Source organism: Vulpes vulpes, chromosome 8, assembly GCF_048418805.1.
Source record: "Vulpes vulpes isolate BD-2025 chromosome 8, VulVul3, whole genome shotgun sequence".
NCBI lineage: Eukaryota > Metazoa > Chordata > Mammalia > Carnivora > Canidae > Vulpes > Vulpes vulpes.
This window is the reverse complement of record NC_132787.1, coordinates 53,333,814-53,352,972: the sequence shown is the minus strand read 5'-3', so window position 1 is coordinate 53,352,972 and position 19,159 is coordinate 53,333,814. Positions and strand designations below refer to the sequence as shown.

Below are 19,159 nucleotides of genomic sequence, written 5' to 3'. Positions count from 1 at the left end.
ATTAAATGTGGAGGGGAAGGAATAAAAATATAGTGCTTTTAGAATATATTTGAATTTGGGATGCCTTGGTGTTTCAGTTGGTTAAGCATCTGACTTTTGATTTCAACTCAGGTCATTTTCTCAGGATTGTGAGATCAAGCCCTGCATCGGGTTCCATGCAGGGCATGGAGCCTGCTTAGGATTCTCTCTCTCCCTCTGTCCCTCCTCTCCCATACTCACTTGTGCTCTCTCTTAAAAAAAAAAAAAAAATATATATATATATATATATACACACACACACACACACACACACACACATACATATGTTTGAATCTAAGTGACCATCAACTTAATATACACTGTTATATATTTAGGATGTCATATAGGAATGTTATATAGTAACCATAAATCAAAAACCTATAATAATACAAAAAATTAGAAAGGAATCCAAGTGTAACATTAAAAGAAAGTCATCAGTCATAAGGGAAGAGAGCAAAAGAAGAAAGAACGTCATCAGTCATGAGGGAAGAGAGCAAAAGAAGAAAGGAATAGAACTACAAAAATACCCGGGAAATAATTAACAAAATGTCATAGGTACGTACCTATCAATTACTTTATTTTTATTTTATTTTTTGCTTTTTTTAAAGATTTTATTTATTTATTCATGATAGACACAGAGAGAGAGAGAGAGGCAGAGATACAGGCAGAGGGAGAAGCAGGCTCCATCCAGGAGCCTGATGGGGACTCGATCCCGGGTCTCCAGCATCACACCCTGGGCCAAAGGCAGGCACCAAACCACTGAGCCACTCAGGGATCCCCCTTACCAATTACTTTAAATGTAAATGGTCTAAATGCTCCAATCAAAAGACAGGGAACGGATATAAAAGCAAGATCCATTTATATGCTGCTTATAAGAGACACTTCAGGCCTAAAGACCCAGGCTGAAAGTGACAGGCTAGAAAACATTTACCATGCACATGGAAGCCAAAAATAAAAACAAAGTAGCAGTGCTTACATTAGATAAAATAGATTTTAAAACAAAGACACTGGGGCACCTGGGTGGCTAACTGGTTGAACTAGAAATCACAAGAAAAAGTCTAAAAAGAACACCAATAACATGCTACTAAACAATGAACGCGTCAACCAAGAAATCAAGGAGGAAATAAAAAAATAAATGAAGACAAATGAAAACACAATTCAGTCTTTGGGATGGAGTAAAAGCAGTTCTAAGAATCTCATAGAGCCACTGCCCTACCTCAAGAATCAGGAAAAACCTCAATTTAACCTTATGCCTAAAAGAACTAGAAAAAGAACAAAGCCCAAAGTTAGTAGGAGAAAGAAAATAAAGATCTGAGTGGAAATAGAAACTAAAAAAAAAAAAAAATAGGAAAGATCAGTGAGGGATGCCTGGTTGGCTCAGTAGTTGGGGATCTGCCTTTGGCATAGCTCGTAATCCTAGGGTCCTGGGATTGAGTCCCGTATCAGGCTCCCCACAGGAAGCCTGCATCTCCCTCTACCTATGTCTCTGCTTCTCTCTGTGTCTCTCATGAGTAAATAAATAAAATATTTTTTAAATTAAGAAGTGGGCAAAAGACCTGAATAGGCATTTTCCCAAAGAAGACATGCACATGGCCAAGAGACACATGAAAAGATGCTCAACTTTATTAATCAGGAAAATGCAAATCAAAGCCACAATGAGATATCACCTCACACTTGTTAGAATGGCTACTACCGAAAAGATAAGAAATAAAAAGTATCGGCAAGGATGTGGAGAAATGGGAATGAACCCCAGTGTGCTATGGGTGGGAATGTAAATTGGTGCAGCCACTATGGAAAATAGTATGGAGATTCCTCAAAAATTTCAAAACAGAACTACCATAAAACCCATTGATTCCACTTCTGGGTATTTTCCAAAAAAAAACAAAACACCAATTTGAAAAGAGTTGTGTCCCCCTATGTTCCCAGCAGCATTATTTGCAATAGCCAAGATACGGAAGCCACCTAAGTGCCCATGATGGATGAATGGGTAAAGAAGATGTGTGCATGTGTATGTCACAACGGAATATTACTCAACCATAAAAAAGAAGGAACTCTTGCCATTCACAACAGCATGGATGGGCTTAGATAGTATTCTGCTAAATAAAATTAGACTGAAAAAGACACATGCCTTATGATTTCACTTATACATAGAATCCAAGAAACAAAACAAATAGACTCACATCCAGAGAATAAAACTGGTGGTTGCCAAAGGAGAGGCAGATGGGGGATATGGGCAAAATAGGCAAAGGGGATTAAATACAAACTTCCAGTTATACAATAAATAAATCACAGGAATTAAAAGTACAGCTTAGGGAATATAGTCAACAATATTTAATAACTATGGTGACAGTGGTAACTACACTTACTAATGATGAGCATTTGTAATATATATAATTGTTAAAACACTATGTTGTACATCTGAAAATAATAGAACATTGTATGTCAACTATACTTCAACTTTTTAAAAAATTATTAAGATCATCAGAAGAAAAAATGAGTAGCATTGCAATGGTTAAATACCTTATCATATGTCTTCCGGGTTGAAGGCATTAATTAGATTTGATAGGTTCCCTTTCTTCATTCCCAACTTGAGAGCTATAGGGATAGACTTCGCACTGTCAGTCCCTATAGGCCAGGGACGTTATGCCAAATGCACAAAAGTAAACAATTATCACTCTCAGAGCTGATAGTGACTGTCAAGTACAGTCATGCTGATTCACTCTACTTGATTTGAAAGTATCTAAAGACAATTAGGTGTTTAAGAAAAACAAAAGATGTGAGCTTAGGATGTACTACTCACTATCTTAAAGGGTACGAGATCATGACATTTCTTTAAAACCAAGTGAGACCCTCAGTGGAGGTCTTCAATGCAAACTTTTTACTAAGCCATCGAGTGGGAGAAACTATGGCTCTCCTAAGTGTGACTGTGGTCAGTGGGCTGCTGGAACCAGATTACCATACCTCTTTGATGAAGGAGCCTGGCTGACCCTGAATCGCATTTAAGTGGAAGCCATAGCCATTTTCGCCTTTAACCAGCCTGCAGAGTTTAGGCTTATGATTTCCTACTTCCTCTGTAGTATCTGAACTTGAAACCTCTGGAGGAGCAAGAGTAGGAGCTGGAGCCTCCTTGACAGAACCATTAGGCAGTTCTTGACTTTGATAGTAGAGAAATGGAGAAAAATGAGCCTTTTGAAAATAAAAGGGGAAAAAAACATTAATTGTAAGTATGAGTAGTTATACTTTATTAAATGTGGTAGCTTAATTTACAAGGTATCATATATGTTCCACACTCTGGCAAATACATTTGATTGGGGGCAGTAAAATTTCTCTACTACCCCAACCAGGAAACATATGAAGAAAGATTGAGCTTGGCTATGGAGTAATATGTATAAATATGTAAATAAATGCACATACACATAAAATAAAAGCAGTATAGAATGTTGCATAAAGATTCAAAAATAAGTTTAAAAATTGCTATTTTCTTTTGACTTTGTGATAGTAAGCAAGTCACTGACCAACTGTAGGCAGTCTCCCTGTGGGAGATTATACACATCAAGGGACTTGCTCTGTAGCTCATGCATAATAGGTTCCTGTAGCCCTCTTCAGTAAGATGGTCTTCAGAGCTCCTTAAACACATCAGAGAAAGTGAAACAAAACACTATTTTTATCACCATCTTAAGTACACACAGTAATTTGTTGTACTCATTTTACTATTGTAATCTTTAGCTGACACTTTTGTTATGCCAAACTCTTCACCAACTTTTTTTTTTAAGATTTTATTTATCCATTCATGAGAGACAAAGAGTGGGGGGGGGCGGGTGTTGCAGAGACACAGGCAGAGGGAGAAGCAGGCTCCACGCAGGGAGCCCGACGCGGGACTCGATCCCAGGTCTCCAGGATCAGGCCCTGGGCTGAAGGCAGCGCTAAACCGCTGAGCCACCCGGGCTGCCCTGTTCACCAACTTTAAATACTTCTACTCCATCTCCACTCTCAGACCATCCATGTGAAGAAGGGAATGATGGTCTTGAATACAAAAGAGACATAGAACAGGAAACATGACTGATTTTTTAAAAGAATTAAGAGCTTAGTACACTGGGTTTTAATTGAGATAATTAAAAGGGTAAATTTGGGTATGGTAAGAGCCGAGATCAGCAATTAAATTGCTGCCCACGAGTATACAGGACATTTGTTAGGCAATGAGTAGAAAATCAAGCAATTGAAAGTGAGTACAATGTGTGCTCTGCCCCAAGTCACACTGTTCAGCAGCCTGGTTAAAATTAGGTTGGGGTCCTCTGGTTATCATCTCTCTAACCACAGACCACATCTTCCTTCCTAAGCAAGAATAGCACAGCTAAGAACTTCCTAGGTACCCAGTTCAACTAAGTTTCAGACATTTCAGTGATACATTTGCAAGTGTCCCACATTTCTTTCTGTCTTTAAAATGTGGAAAGTTATCAGTGACTCTTTACATATAGAAATACTGTTGAATCACTATCCAACACGCAAATCAACTGTAAGTGATAGTAGCAGCTAATCTTGAAGACAAGTACAGTAATGTTAAACACTTAATGAGTTTTTATTCACTTTCAAATATTTGAGTTAGGCATTTGTTTTATTCACTGATAGATCTCAAAGATACGCCCACCCCCACACACTCCTGTATGGAACCTACTTTAATTTTTTTTCAAGATTTTATTTATTCATGAGAGACACAGAGAGAGAGAGAGAGAGGCAGAGGTACAAGGCAGAGGGAGAAGCAGCCTCCATGCAAGGAGCCTGACATGGGACTCGATCCCGGGTTTCCAGGATCATGCCCTGGGCTGAAGGTGGCGCCAAACCACTGAGCCACCAGGGCTGCCCTGGAACCTACTTTAGAGGGGATTTGGAGAGGAGGAGGAAGAAGATGGGGACAGGCATCTTTTTAGATCAAAGTTCTCTTTTATATTAACCAGAACATTATTTACATCATTGTCATAAAATTAGGAGGGAGTGGAAAATAATTGGTGCCTGAATCCCCTTTACAACAGCCAGATCAGGAACCTCCTGACTTCTGCCTGAACTATCCACCACCTGGGAAGTTACCACTCAGCAAAAATGGCTCCCCCTGTTCCTGGCAGCTTCAGTGGTCCTAAGCCAAAAGCTAGCTCCCTATGTAATAGACTTCTGAATTCTCTGAATTCTTTTATATATATATATATATATATATATATATATATATACACACACACACACATATACACATTTATATACATATAAATATATATTTATACACACACTATTTACCACATTTTATTTTTTTTAAGATTTATTTATTTATTTATGATAGACATAGAGAGAGAGAGAGGCAGAGACACAGAAGCTGGCTCCATGCTGGGAGCCTGATGTGGGACTTGATCCCAGGACTCCAGGATCACGCCCTGGGCCAAAGGCAGGCGCCAAACCACTGAGCCACCCAGGGATCCCCTATTTACCACATTTTAAATCCATTCATCTGTCAGTGGATACTTGGGTTGATTCCATCTTTGGGCTAATGTGACTTAATCTGTAGTCTAGCATATGGTCTATTCTGGATAATGTTCCATGTGCCCTTGAGAAGAATGTGTTCTGTTGTTGGGTAGATGTGCTCTGTATTTCTGTTGGATCTAGTTAGTTTCTTTTGTTCAAGTCCTTGAGTTCCTTATCTTCTGAGTGGTGGCTCTATTCACCATAGAGAATGGGATATTGAAATCCTCCAACTATTATGATAGAATTGTGTATTTCTACTTTCAAGTTTGTCAATTTTTGCTTTATGTTTTTTCCAGCGTCATTAAAGTATAATTGACAAATTGTATATATTCAAAGTGTACGGTGTTATTTGATAACATTGTGATGCGACCACCACAGTCAAGGTAATTAACATATCTATCACCTTACATAGTTACCATTTAGCCTTTCAAGTTACTTGAGGATATTCTCCTTTCTTCCCCAAAGCCTATGCTTATTCAAGTTAAATATTCACATGGTGATTTCCAAAATCTCTGCCCTGATTACCTTTTTTTTTTTTTTTTTTTTAAGATTTTTATTTATTCATTAGAGACACAGAGAGAGAGAGAGGCAGAGACACAGGCAGAGGGAGAAGAAGACAGGAAGCCCGACATGCAGGAAGCCCGACCTGGGACTCGATTCAGGTCTCCAGAATCACACCCTGAGCTGCCGGCGGTGCTAAACCCCTGCGCCACTGGGGCTGCCCCCCTCCCCCCGGACTTGTCTCCCCCCCCCCCCCCCCCCCCCCCGGGGCTGCCCCCTGATTACCTTTCCTGACACTGGTCTTCTTATAGTCATGTTCTCAGAACTGGACACAGTGTTGACTTAACAAACATAACATGTCTATGTGCCAGGTATTATTCTGAATGTTCTAGATATTACCTCATATAACCCTTCATAGTAGCTATCCCCCATTTTACCACTAAGGAAACAAGCACAAGGAGCATAACTTGCCCAAGATTCCATTACTAGTCACTTCAAGTATGGTCTGAATAACTCAGTACAGTAATACTATCGTCTCCAAAAGCCGAGTGTCAGTTAAGGTAACTTTAAATTGCCTTTTGGGGATGGGGGTAGCTATTTAGAGTATCATCAGGTTTCTGGTCTTTTTTTTTTTTTATAGTCCTCAAATCAGGTCTCACCATTTGGTACTCATACAATTTAGTTTTAAGTTAGTTTAGTACCTGAAGTTTATTCCTGTTTAAACTTAAACTTATTAGTTTTTATTCTTCTATCCTGACTACAAATTTTGACTATTATAATCTCTAGTAAAGTAATTACCCATCAACACATTAAGCCATTTGTACGAGTTAAGTATGTTAAACGTTTTCCAGGTCTCCATCCAAATTTGGCAGTAAACTAGCTTATGATAAAAAGTATACCACTGGAGACATCTATTCAGATTGACATTGTTCCAATACGAATTATTCTTCAGGTATGGTTGTACAACTACCTAAAAAGCCATTAATTGTTCTATCATCCAGTTCACTCTTCACAAGTATCTTGAAATAGCTAATCAAAATGTGCTGAGAAGGTATATGGTAAAATGAATTAAAAACTTGGGTTTAAATACTGGCTGAGGTAGGTGACTTTAAAAAAAAAAAAGTTTAGAGAGACTAAGAAATTGGTAATCTATAAAAAGGAGCCAATGCCACCCCCTATCATATTCCTCCCTCTGTATCAGTTATGTACATTTAGATGCTTCCATTATTGCGTTATCACATGGAACAAGTCCATCTTTGTTCATCTTTGTGACTGTCACCTAGCAAGACAGATTAGGTATGTAGAAGGTCCCCAAATGTTTGTTAAACTAGACTGAATACCTCAGTTCTTGTGATAAAATTTAAAAATTATTAAAAAACAAAATATGCACGTTAACACCTGTTGTGATTCAAAGTGGCAAGCAAATAAGGTTAGTTTGATTCTAAGGTTAGTTAGTCTTGGTGAATCCATGTTTCTCTTTCCTTGCTAAGGGCTTAGAAGCTATTTAATAATACTTCCTAGGCTTTTATGTGGGGTTAATGAAATTTATTGGTCTATAATTTAAAATCCAATTGTTTCCTATTTGGGAAAGTTAGTGCTACATCTGCCTATTTCCAGACTATTGTTCATAGATTTTTCTCAGATCAACAAGAGTAATTCTGTAGTTATATTTGCAAATTCTTTCAAAATCTTAAATTTAAGGACTTAAAACTCATGTACCAATCACTTGGCATTCTCTTATGACTACCAATTTGAACTTCAGTGCAGTCTTAATGAGGATTGTTATGCCCTTCCAGTTTGAAAATCAAAGTGGTAACCTAGCCAAAGTTTGAGACTTGAGTGAATTGACCCAACCTTAATGCATGAATATGCAGCCTTAAATTACTTACCAGTCTGTACATGTTGTCCGTCTCTTTGTCTACCACCAGCAGCGAAGTCTGATCTCCGCCCTTTCTAATCATTTCCACCACACTGTCATGATCCAGGGATTCCACAGACTCGCCGTTGACAGCCACCAGCAGGTCATTGTTCTTCAAGCCAGCCTCCTCTGCTGGACTTCCGGAATCTATGTCCTTGATGACTTGACCTAGCCTCCCAAAAAATTAAATTATCAGAAAGACTTCTAGATTAAACCGAGGAAGTTCTGTGGGAGCCCACCACTCTAATAAAATGAATTTGGAAGGTGTGCTGAATCCTACTGCCCCTCCCACTGGCATCCAAGGATGACAATAAACACCCTATCCAGCCTCATCCCCTGCCCACAACTTACTCCATGAACAAACCCAGCCACTACCAATGAAAGGATCTTACAGAAAAGAATCATGTTGTTACTAAAAGTGTGTGAGATTCAGTCTCGACAAAATAACATCCTAAGCATTAAGAATCAGCAAATTCCCAGGAAGTCAGTGAATATCTTTGTGCCCATACATCTTATGTAGAAGCTAAGCTATTAAAATGAGGAAGAAGAAAAAAGAACGAAACCAAAGAACTCAGAGCCTAGGAAACACATGCTAGCATTTTAGTAGCGATTGGATGTATTCAACTGTGAATGTGCTTGTATGTGTGTGCCTCAAGGATGTGTCTTTACCCTTCCTCTCCTGACTTGAACTGTCTTCATGAGATGCCTTCAGGTCTCTCACATTTTTTTATCCCTCCCACTATTTTGAGAAGTTCCAGTTTCACTTTTCCAGCTAGCTGTTGGGCATCTCCAGCTAGGTAGCCCATAGATCCCTCAAATGTAACATATTCAAACCAAAAGTCATCTTTGCCCATCTCCCCCATCCCAAAGCTCTTCCCCTTGCTCACTTGTTCATGGGAGCATTATCACCTCAGTTACCAACAGTTAGCATCAATTATTCCTCAGTATCCACTCCCCATATTCTAATCAACTGCTAGGTCATTTGATGCTACCTTAATATTTGACATATTTCTTCTCTGGTCTCACTTCCTCTACCCTAAATGCATATGGTATTAGTTCTGGCCTTAAACTCTACTGGACTATAGCACCTTACCAACTGCTCTCCCAATACAGATCTGCCTTCAGATTCATCTTTATGCAACATCCAACCAAATTATTCCCTGGTCCAGCAGCACAGGCGTGGGCTTTAGAACTGAACAGACCTGAATTTGATCCCAGTTAAACCACAACTATTTGTCCTTATAGTTACTGTATCTTCTCCCAGCCCTCAATTTCAGAAATTCTTCTTGCAGAATTATTAGGAGTACTTGAGATGTGTAAAGCCTCCAAGATATGGTAGGCTTAATTTTTTCTTCCTACGCTGTTGAAAAAACTTTTAACTCCACATAAACTACAGAGCCAAGTCCAAACTCTTCAACCTGGCCTTAAAGGCCCTCATCATCTCTTTCCAACCTTCCTTTCCAATGTGATTTTTTGTGTCATGCATTAGATGCCAATCAAACTACGCCCATGCTTCCCTGCTTTGTTCACACAATCCTCATGGAATGGGCTTCGCTGTCCCCATACCATCTACTTGTCCAAATTGTATTCACACTACAAAGTCTGAGCTCAGGTGCTGTCTCTAGTATGAGGCCTTCCGGTTCTTATTTAGTAAGAAAAATGTGCTCCAACTTTGAATTCCAATTGTACTCTACCCCATATGACGGTGCTCCTCACCACTCACCTTCTGTTATATGTGTTGTATCTCCTCTACTAAATAGTGGGCTCCTTGACTGAAGAATCCCTGTTTGATTCTCTTGGTATTATATAAGGCTCTGAAGATGTTTTTATATAATATGAATCAAAATTAATATTTGACAAATTAATGTAAGTATACATAATGAAAAGAAAATATCAACGTCTAGAATGACAGTTTGTAAATGGCCTGAACCTGCATTCTTTTATGTCTTCAGCTTCCCAAGAAGGACCTTAGCTCTTTCCTTGTTGAGTTACAAGGAATCAGAAAGATTCCCAATTCTATTTGATTCCCAGATCCCAACCGACACCCCTGTCTCAGATCTAGTGGTGTATTGGAGCTGGCTCACATAAGCTCATGAGAACCAATTCTGTTCAAGACTTTTCAACTTCGCGTTCTGTGACAGCACACTGGTAGCTTGAAATCAGATGTATTGGGAGTACCCACACCACAAAAAAAATCAACAAAAGCTAGAAATCAGGGTGCCTTTTTTCTCCAAGAGAGCAAATTGCTCCATGAGCTACCCTCATGCAGCTGGTAGGGACTCAGGGGCATAACAGAAGCCTGGAGTCAGACTGAGTGAAGAATTACATGGTGACACCACCAAGTATTCTGCTCTACTAGTGCCTTACCTTTCTGTTCTGGACCTGCCCTCAGATAGAAACCATAGCCATTGCCTCCCTTCTTCATCTCTACGACCCGAGGCTGGTGGGGTAGCAGTTTCAGGCTGGCTGTTTCTCTCTTGAATTCTATCTTCTGCTCAGTATGGAGCTTGTCAGTCTCCTTGTCCACCAACAGGAACATGACATGGCTTCCGGAGTTCTTCACCTACAACAGCACACACAGGTAAGCCCCATGGCCAGCTGCAAGAACAATGCTGGAAAGTAGGAAAGTCTCTGCCTGGAAGCACAGTCTCTAGATTCAATAGAATATAGAATGTAAGTCTCAAGTTAAACTGTGATACTGTTTCCTACCATCTCACTGATGTTGATCTATCTCCACATCCACAGTTGTGTTTCCCTTTGTTAAGTATGACCTCACCCACACAGGTGCTAACTGAACCCAAGTGAGAGCTAGAACTCCAAAAACCCAGACAGGTACTTAAGTGAGGTACTTAAGTCTAGAAAAGGATTTTGGAAAAGCAACTAAAGGTCTACTGTGAAAAATTATTCTACCAAAAGAAGACGAAGTTGGTCAGTTTTCAAGGTTCCATATTATCTCAAAGGAAAACCTCAGAGTGTTATCCATGTATCATGGAACCGTGCTGGGACATAAGATTCGGGGTAACAGGTCTTCCAACACTCCCCATGTGTAGCTCTATATTCATAACCACAATTGGTCATCTGCCAGCTTGTCTTAAAACATTTTAGTAAAAACACTGACTTTATTATAAATTCAGAGGGGTATCCCAATCAGGTACAAATAAGATCCAAGAGATAAAGTTAACAATTCTTTAGAATACTTTTCTCCGAAAACCTAAAACTAGTAAAGGCCTTATTCCAAAACCCTATCTTAACACTGCTGACACCACTAGTGAGTCTGTTCATTCTTAATACAAAGGGTTGGTTAACTTCTCATCGTTATATTCCTCCCATCATAAACTACCATTCCTGTTTTCGTGTCACTTCTAATAAGAGTAGAGTGAAAAGTAAGTATCCCTATGGGCTATACCTTTGCAACCACTTCCTCATGGCTGGCATCTTCTACATTCTCTCCATTTACTTCAATCAAGTGATCACCTGCCAGGACACCAGCTTTCATAGCCACACCTTGAGGTGTTATATCAGTCATGTACACTCCCTTTTTCCCTGAAAGGATATGGATAAGCATTACAACCCTATTACACAGAAAGTCCAACAATAAAGGGTTTTCTCCCAATAATGTAATATACAACTTCTAATATTATGGCTAACTCAAATAGACTTTGGCTTCTGATCTAGAATTTAAATTATGGCTCCTAACACAAAGCTTAACACAGACATTATTCAGTTGGTTCTTATTGATCTGAATAGAATTCCTGAGCCCAACTAAATGCAAGGAAGGAATCTCAGAGGGCAGTGGCCTCTTGAATCAGAAAGCACCAAGCCATACCCATGCTGTATCATTGTGTCTTACTCCCGTTCTTCATATTTGTGGAATTAGAAGATATCTGTTCCATTCTGTCCTCTTTAATTAGTACTATCACCAAGCATCCCATACTAATGAAGTCACTAAATCTCACTTATGCAGGCCTAAGAGGACAGAGGCACAGAAGGGAGGGGATGTACACACACATACAGTCAGGTCTGGATTACTGGATGGTGTGATTTAGGTGCTTCTTATAGAAATGCTGTCAATTCTTTCAAGATACTAATATTACAACCTAGGCAAAAGGTAGCTTCATAATGATGAAATAAATTATTTGTAGGGAATAACAGTATAAACTGCTGCCTTAAAATTTCTCCTGTTACCTTGTTATATATTTGTCATGAAGAAAACATTTTCTTCAATAAGCTAATTCTAAACCATTCATTATGTACGTTAGCACAAGGGTCAAATGAATAGACTCTGAATTATTATTTTTTTCACCATTTTGCTGATAATGGACTTCTAAGAAATGCCAAGCTTCCCTTGACCACCTACATCATTATGTTTAATAACAGAAAAACTTGAGAAATACCTCTTACAGCTACTTTATATCTCTTGCTATAGGTTAAATAAGCCTTGGAAACAACTTTATGTATACTGTTGTTCTGCTCTTTATTACTTACCCAAGACCAGTGCTTCTCTAGTATCAGAAAGAATGTGGGAGGAGCAACATTCAAGGTGGAACCAAAAGGCTAATATAGCTTCTATGGCTCCAACCTAAATCCCAGAGACACCATTACAGAACCACAGTCAACTGAGCAAAGGTCAGCCTACATCTCTGAAATCCTAGAAACAGAGCTTCTAGTACTTCCTGATGATTGGGGCTTTTCTTTTTTTTTTTTTTTTTTGATTGGGGCTTTTCAAATCACTATGTACCTCTCAGAAGTCAGGGACGCATCTCAGAGCAGTTGAGGCTGGGCCACAGTGGAAGGTACTATTTCAGTGTCACAGGAGGGTGGGGATTAGTATAGCATCCTTGGCAACTATAACAGGGTCTGGCATATCAACAGGTACTCAAGAATGTGTTGAATAAATGATCACCTGAGCACTCAGTAGTGAAAAGATATTCTTATTCAAAAGTAGCTATTATGAAGAATCTCCTTTTTCTTGCCTTTTATTCCCACTTCTCCCCTCCACTCTCACCCTCAAGAAGTGAGGAAATAATAACAAAGGATGGGCAGTCCTCTAACCCCCTGCCCTCCAAGGCTCAGCCTAACAAACACTGGGGGACAGAGTGCCCAGTGGTCCTCCCCACCCTGTGCTGGCTCCAGTGTTTTGATTCCTCATTGCACAATTGTCAAAGCAAGGGAAGGTCTAGGGAGGGAGGGAAGAAGGGAAAGAGGGAGGGAAGGAAGGAGGGAGGGAGGAAGGGAGGGAGGGAGGAGCTGCAGTTGGATAATCACAGCATCTGAAGATTTCGTCAAAGAAGTTATTAACCAATTATATCTTTCTCCTGAAAATCCTACCCTCAAGCTCACCTTGGACGGTTTTCAGAGAGAAGCCATAGCTGTTCCCTTCCTTCACCAGGTAGCAGAGCCTGGGTTGGGTCCAAGTCTGTGCTCCTTCATTCACCACGGGGGACAGTTTCTCATCATTCAAACTCTGCTCCTTCTGATTTTTACCCAATTCTTTCAAGTCTACCTGTTTTTTCATTGCTTTCTCATAGGAATCCCCATCCAGGACTAGTAAAGTCACTGAATTCCCACTCTTTCTGACCAGATCCACAACCTAGAAGGAAGAAAAAAATAACTTTAACCAAGAACCCCATCAGCCACCATAGAGGATGTTCACCATCTGGCTCATTCTGGGGACCTAGAGATTCTGAATGCTGATCTCTGGAGCCCAAAGAGTCAGCAGGTAGTGCTCCACCCATCTGTACGCCATCCCTCCTAAGATCTAGGTGCTGATTGGAGGGGGCAGGGCTCTAGCACTGGTGGAGCCTAGAGTGGGGCCCAATCCCAGTTGGGCTAATGGAAACAGCGTGGTATATTGAAAAGAGCATCCACTAGGAGGCAGGCAGAACTGGGATAAGGTCAGACCTTCACGTGTGTTCACTGCATGAACACATTAGCATGCGTTCTCGGAGCCTCTGAGCTCTCTTCTGTGAAGTGGTGATATGTAGCTCATGGATTGTATTCAACAAAATAAGGAATATGAAATTGCCTAGCATGGTTCCTGGCATATAGCAAACATGATGCCTGTTGGCTCTGACACTATTCAATCTAGGAATACTTTTATAGTTTCCAGTTAATTTGGAGGGGATTTGATGAGCACGCAGAAAGTATAGCCATAAAGGTGTCTGCCTTGCCAGTGGCAGCCGGGAAATCTCTGATGATCCCAAAAACTAATCAGCAGAGATGTGGAGGCTAGAGATTTTTCTTTTTTAAGATTTTGTTTATTTATTCATGAGAGACAGAGAGAGAGAGAGAAAGAGAGAGAGAGGCAGAGACACAGGCAGAGGGAGAAGCAGGCTCCATGCAGGGAGCCCGATGTGGGACTCAATCCCAAGACTCCAGGATCAGGCCCTGGGCTGAAGGCGGCACCAAACCGCTGAGCCACCCGGGCTGCCCAGGTTAGAGAGATCTTAGAAGAAGAACCCCAGATGTCCCACTCACCTGCATATGCTCTTCCTTGTCCACAAAGACACCATTGATCCTAAGAACTCGGTCTCCATCCTGGAGGCCCGCCTTCTCTGCTGGGCTACCCTTCTCAACCACCCGGACCAGGTGGCCATCAGTGTCCTTCTCAATTCGTAAGAAGAAGCCATAGCTTTGCCCTTCTTGTTTAGACAGCTCACATTCTCGTGGATGGAAGGTGGAAGCCATTTCTGGAATGGGAAACAAATGAATAAACCCATGGGAAAGAAAAATCTACTAGGAGAGAGAAGCTTTGTCCTCCATCTCTCATAATCTTATTCTAATCACGCTAAACCTAGGCCATAGCAACGCTGGGAAGATAGAAGGCTGCCTTCCAGGACTTGCTAATGATTTCCAAATCTATTTCCTCAAGGATGTCCTTTTTACATGAGTTTCAGACCCACGTATTTGGCTGGATCTTGGACAGATTTTTCAGTCTCAGTAACTCCAAAATTAAATTCCTCTTTGTCCCCCTGATCTAAAGAAAGTAGGTCTTAACACCTGACCTAAAAATTTTAAGAAATTCCAAGCCCACTTTCATTCAAATATTTGGAGAGCCTCCCAAATACTAAGCCTTGAGGATAAATCTGCAGACAAGATGGAACTATACTTTGCCTCTCACATCAGAGAGAATGTATTTTTACAACAACACATGGTGAATGATACGCTAGGGAAAAACAGAGTGATAAAGCAGAATATAATAAAGGGTGTTGGAAGTAGGGACTGGGATGAGCAGAATTAAGAATGGCTTCCTGGAAAAATGACCTTCTTAAGACCTGAAGGACTAGTCAAAGTCAAGTGTGGTAGGACAGGATCAGGAAGGCTTCAAACAATTAAAAACAGAGAAACAACCCCTTCAGAGCTGGCTTGATCTATTGGAGAGGAGATGAGAAAGTGGTTGACCAGGAGCCCTGAAGTTCTAGTCAGAGCAGAGTAGGGATTGTGAATAAGACTGGAGGCCAGAGCGCCAGGTGCAAGGCAGATGCCCAAAAGCAGAAGGCTGGACTCTGCTGGTTATACTACCTACAGGGTGAGCCTTGTGTGTGGCTCATCACAGTTCCCTACCAGGAAATCAGAGAATAAACTGTCTGTGCCTTCCCTCCTGGATGGACAGGAACAGATGACCATGTAGGGAATGGATGGTGGGGTGGAGGAGGGAGAGCAAAGTGCTCCAGGCTCCCTAGAAGCCCCAACATGGTGATTCCAGAGCCATCTCTGACCTTCGTGCCCACAGAGACATACAGTACAAACTGGGCAGAAAGGCTCTCGCTGCCTGACAACCTGGCCATTGCAGATAGTAGTCTTAGCAGAGCCTCCCAGCCATGCCACCAGAGGTACCAACAACTAAGCAGTCAAAGAAACAAACAAACAGAAACTGTTTCAAGTGATCTCTGGCCAAGGGCCCAGGGCCTGAGCCCTCCCCACTGCATCTCCAGGGAAGAGAAAAGTAGAACTACAATCCTGTGGTCATTGGCCACCACCCCTGGCAGAGCTTAGCAGCTCTCATAGCATGACCCTTCACCAGGAAAACACCACTTTGGGAAGAAATGGGGAAGGATAGTGGTGGGGAGGGGGGACTGGGCATCACCAGAGGCGGGGGGGCTTCCTCATGTGCAGGCACCTGGGATCCCTGAACCTTTACTTCTCTTTCTGCTTAGCATCTGACCTGCATGTATCAGTTCCATTTTCCAGCTCAAATCTACATCTATCCCCAAACTCACCTCTAGATCCTCCTCAATATTCAGTTTCATAGGGTTGAAAAATTGAAAAATACCAAAGCCTCTGAAATTTGGGGATAATGATGGAGAAACCTTAACCATATCCTACAAAATCTGCAACATGTCCTTATAATCAAAATAAAAACCATTCAATTCTGTGTTTTCATCAAAAGAGGAGACAGTCTGCCATCAGCATATACATGCTCGTGTCTAAGGCACCTTCCCCTAAAATTCAGCAATCTTACACTCTGGGTGTAGCCACAGGATCATAATCTCTTTCTCTGAAGATCTGTAAGGATAGAAAGTGAACCTTGCTAGCCAGACTAGTCTCATGTTTAGGCAAGGGGGAAGGGATAACATTTTCCTAGGTCTCAACAGAGACACACAGGAAAGACAGCTTTATTTCTTGGCAAAACCCCAAGTTGTTTATTTGTTTGGTGAAAGTTTTCAAACAGCCAGACAGCAATCACTCAGATCTGAACTTATGTGTTTGAAGCCTGGGATGCTGGCTGGGAAACAGCTGCCACTCTGAACCCCCTGCCCCCTCCTGCCACCACATCTGCCCCTCCCCACAATGCAGCCCATGAAGGATTAATGACAGTGCCCACCCCACACTGATGAGATATTTAACACCTTCAACCACAGCAACAGAGAAAAGCAGACCAAAACCCCAAAAGCCAGGCCATCCCATGGGGCCCTTGGGTCCCTGAAACTATTTCCTTTGACATCTTGCCAAGTGACAATTCAACTAGGATCCCAACGCCTGGGCTCTGGTCCAGCTCCAGACCTGGGTCCGTCTGGTGTTACACTGGCCCCTAAGTCAGGGCTGGGACCCATGACTTTAGCAAGACTATCACTGCTTTGTGACAAAGATGCCTGGGACTCTGGAACACAGGGCCTCATGGGAAAGATCTTTGTATTTAAGGATACTCATTTCTGTTTCCTCACCCCCAACCCCATCTTCTGCTTCCTGAGAAAATCCAGATTGGACCCCTATGGTGGACGGGTATTTAACTAGTGAAGGTGTAAGGATTTCTATAATACCATATGAGCAATCATCCAATGCTGGAATCCATTAAATCTTCAGCAGCCTTTATCCCCAGTTCGGATAGCCAAAATAAAATACTGGAAATAAAAGAAAGCTCTAGCCACTGCTGAGCTCTGGGAGGAAAGTCAATACTTGGCAACAAAGTTGCTTGTCTGTGGGAAAGAGAACAAAGTGCTGGCTGGTGGACAACAAAGACTCAGAGCTGAGAGCCAGAGATTTTTTTTTTTTAAGATTTTATTGATTTATTTGAGAGAGAAAAAGAAAGCATGAGCAGGGGGAGAGGCAGAGGAAGGAACAGACTCCTTGCTGAACAGGGAGACTGACCAGCAGCTGGATTCCAGAACCCTGAGATCACGACTTGAGCAGAAGGCAGATGCTTCACTGACTGAGCCACCCAGGCACCACTGCCCCCCCCCCAAGATGTTTTTAATCAATCTTAATTATTCATCATACCTTTAGACTCCACCTTCTTCCAAAGGAATTAGATTATTGCTACCAGGAAAGAGAATAACATGCCACCGTCAAGAAGGAAAGTTCTGCACACTTTAGAAGTTGGGAAGGCAGGACAATGACAACAGAGGTGTCAGAGACCTGTGGATGTGACCAGAGAAGAAAGAATTGAAGCCACTGGGCTATTTTCCACAGGAAAGAAATAGCTGATGAGACTCAGGGAGCTCAAGGCAGGCCAAGGTTTCTCAGCAACCAGGCAGCCACCAACCTGTGCCGGTCTCTGGCCCCAAGTCAGCACCCAGCAGCCTGCACACAGGACAGAAGTCTGAGCCAGGAGCTGTTCCTGAAGGGAGCATGATCTACATAACAAAACCCAAAAAACCAGGAGAGTTCAATTCAGTTGGCCACCACCGAAAAGTCATCTCATTGTCCCCTCTGTTGTGTGCATGGGGCTGGTGGCTGTGGGACTCTCCTTAGCAGAACTAGCTGGGAAAGCAGGGAGACTCCATTCAATTGATTCCAATGTCACTGGGACTTGTAGTAAAGTATGCCTGCCCTGACACCTTGCACATCAAAAAGTTCTCTGTTCTACCAAAAAAAGCCTCAAATAATCTGATTTTTAAAAATGGGTAGAGAACCTGAACAAACATTTTTCCAAAGATGACATTCAGATGGCCAAAGAAAACTGCTCAACATCACTAATCAGGGAAATGCAAATCAAAACCAGAAGAGGTATCCTGTTACACCTGTCAGAATAGCCAGTTTTATAGATATATATGATATATATATTTTATATATTATATATGTATATATATATATATATATATATATATATTTCTCAGCCATAAAAAAGAATGGGATCTTGCCATTAGCCACAACATGAATGGACCTAGAGGGTATAATGCTAAGGGAAATAAGTAAAAGAAAGACAAATACCATAACATTTTCCATTATATGTGAAATCTAAAAAATGAACAAAGAAACAGCCCATAAATACAGAGAACAAATGGATAGTTGCCAGATGGAAGGGTGTGGGAAGATTGGCAAAAGGGGTGAAGGGGAGTGGAAGATACAGGCTTACAGTTATGAAATGAGCAAGTCATGGGGATGAAAGATACAGCACATGGGGCACCAGGTGGCTCAGTTGGTTGTGCGTCTGCCTTTGGCTCAGGTCATGACACCAGGGTCCTGTGTTCAAGCCCCATATTAGACTCCTTGCTCACTGGGGAGCCTTCTTCTCCCTCTTCCTCTGCGTGCCATTCCCCTTGCTTGTGCTCTCTCTCTCTGTCTTTCTGTCAAATAAATAAAATTTTATAAAAAAAAAAAAAGAAAGGTACAGCACAGAGAATATAGTCAATAGTATTGTAATAGCACTGTGTAGTGACAGTTGAGCACAGCATAACATATAAAGTTGTCGAATCACTATGTTGTACACCTGAAACTAGTATAACACTGTGTCAACTATACCCCAATAAAAATAAATAAGAAAATTCTCCATCCCAT

At 41.3% G+C, this 19,159-nt stretch overlaps 1 protein-coding gene across 4 annotated transcripts in view; it reads right to left on the bottom strand.

Annotated features, from left to right (window-relative positions):
• PDZK1 (PDZ domain containing 1) overlaps positions 1–19,159 on the bottom strand; it is a 35,137-nt gene that overhangs the window by 4,719 nt on the left and 11,259 nt on the right. The window contains exons 2-10 of one of the 4 annotated variants that reach the window (XM_072766714.1): positions 18,738–18,948; positions 17,925–18,015; positions 17,660–17,797; positions 14,420–14,631; positions 13,283–13,532; positions 11,349–11,485; positions 10,310–10,505; positions 7,914–8,110; positions 2,980–3,204 (exon numbers count right to left, since the gene is read on the bottom strand). In XM_072766714.1, coding sequence (XP_072622815.1) covers positions 2,980–3,204; positions 7,914–8,110; positions 10,310–10,505; positions 11,349–11,485; positions 13,283–13,532; positions 14,420–14,629 — 1,215 coding nt within the window. In that variant the 5' untranslated portion in view covers positions 14,630–14,631; positions 17,660–17,797; positions 17,925–18,015; positions 18,738–18,948. The remainder of the gene's footprint in view (positions 1–2,979; positions 3,205–7,913; positions 8,111–10,309; positions 10,506–11,348; positions 11,486–13,282; positions 13,533–14,419; positions 14,632–17,659; positions 17,798–17,924; positions 18,016–18,737; positions 18,949–19,159) is intronic. The other 3 variants (XM_072766713.1, XM_072766712.1, XM_025982959.2) reach the window with 3 other exon arrangements.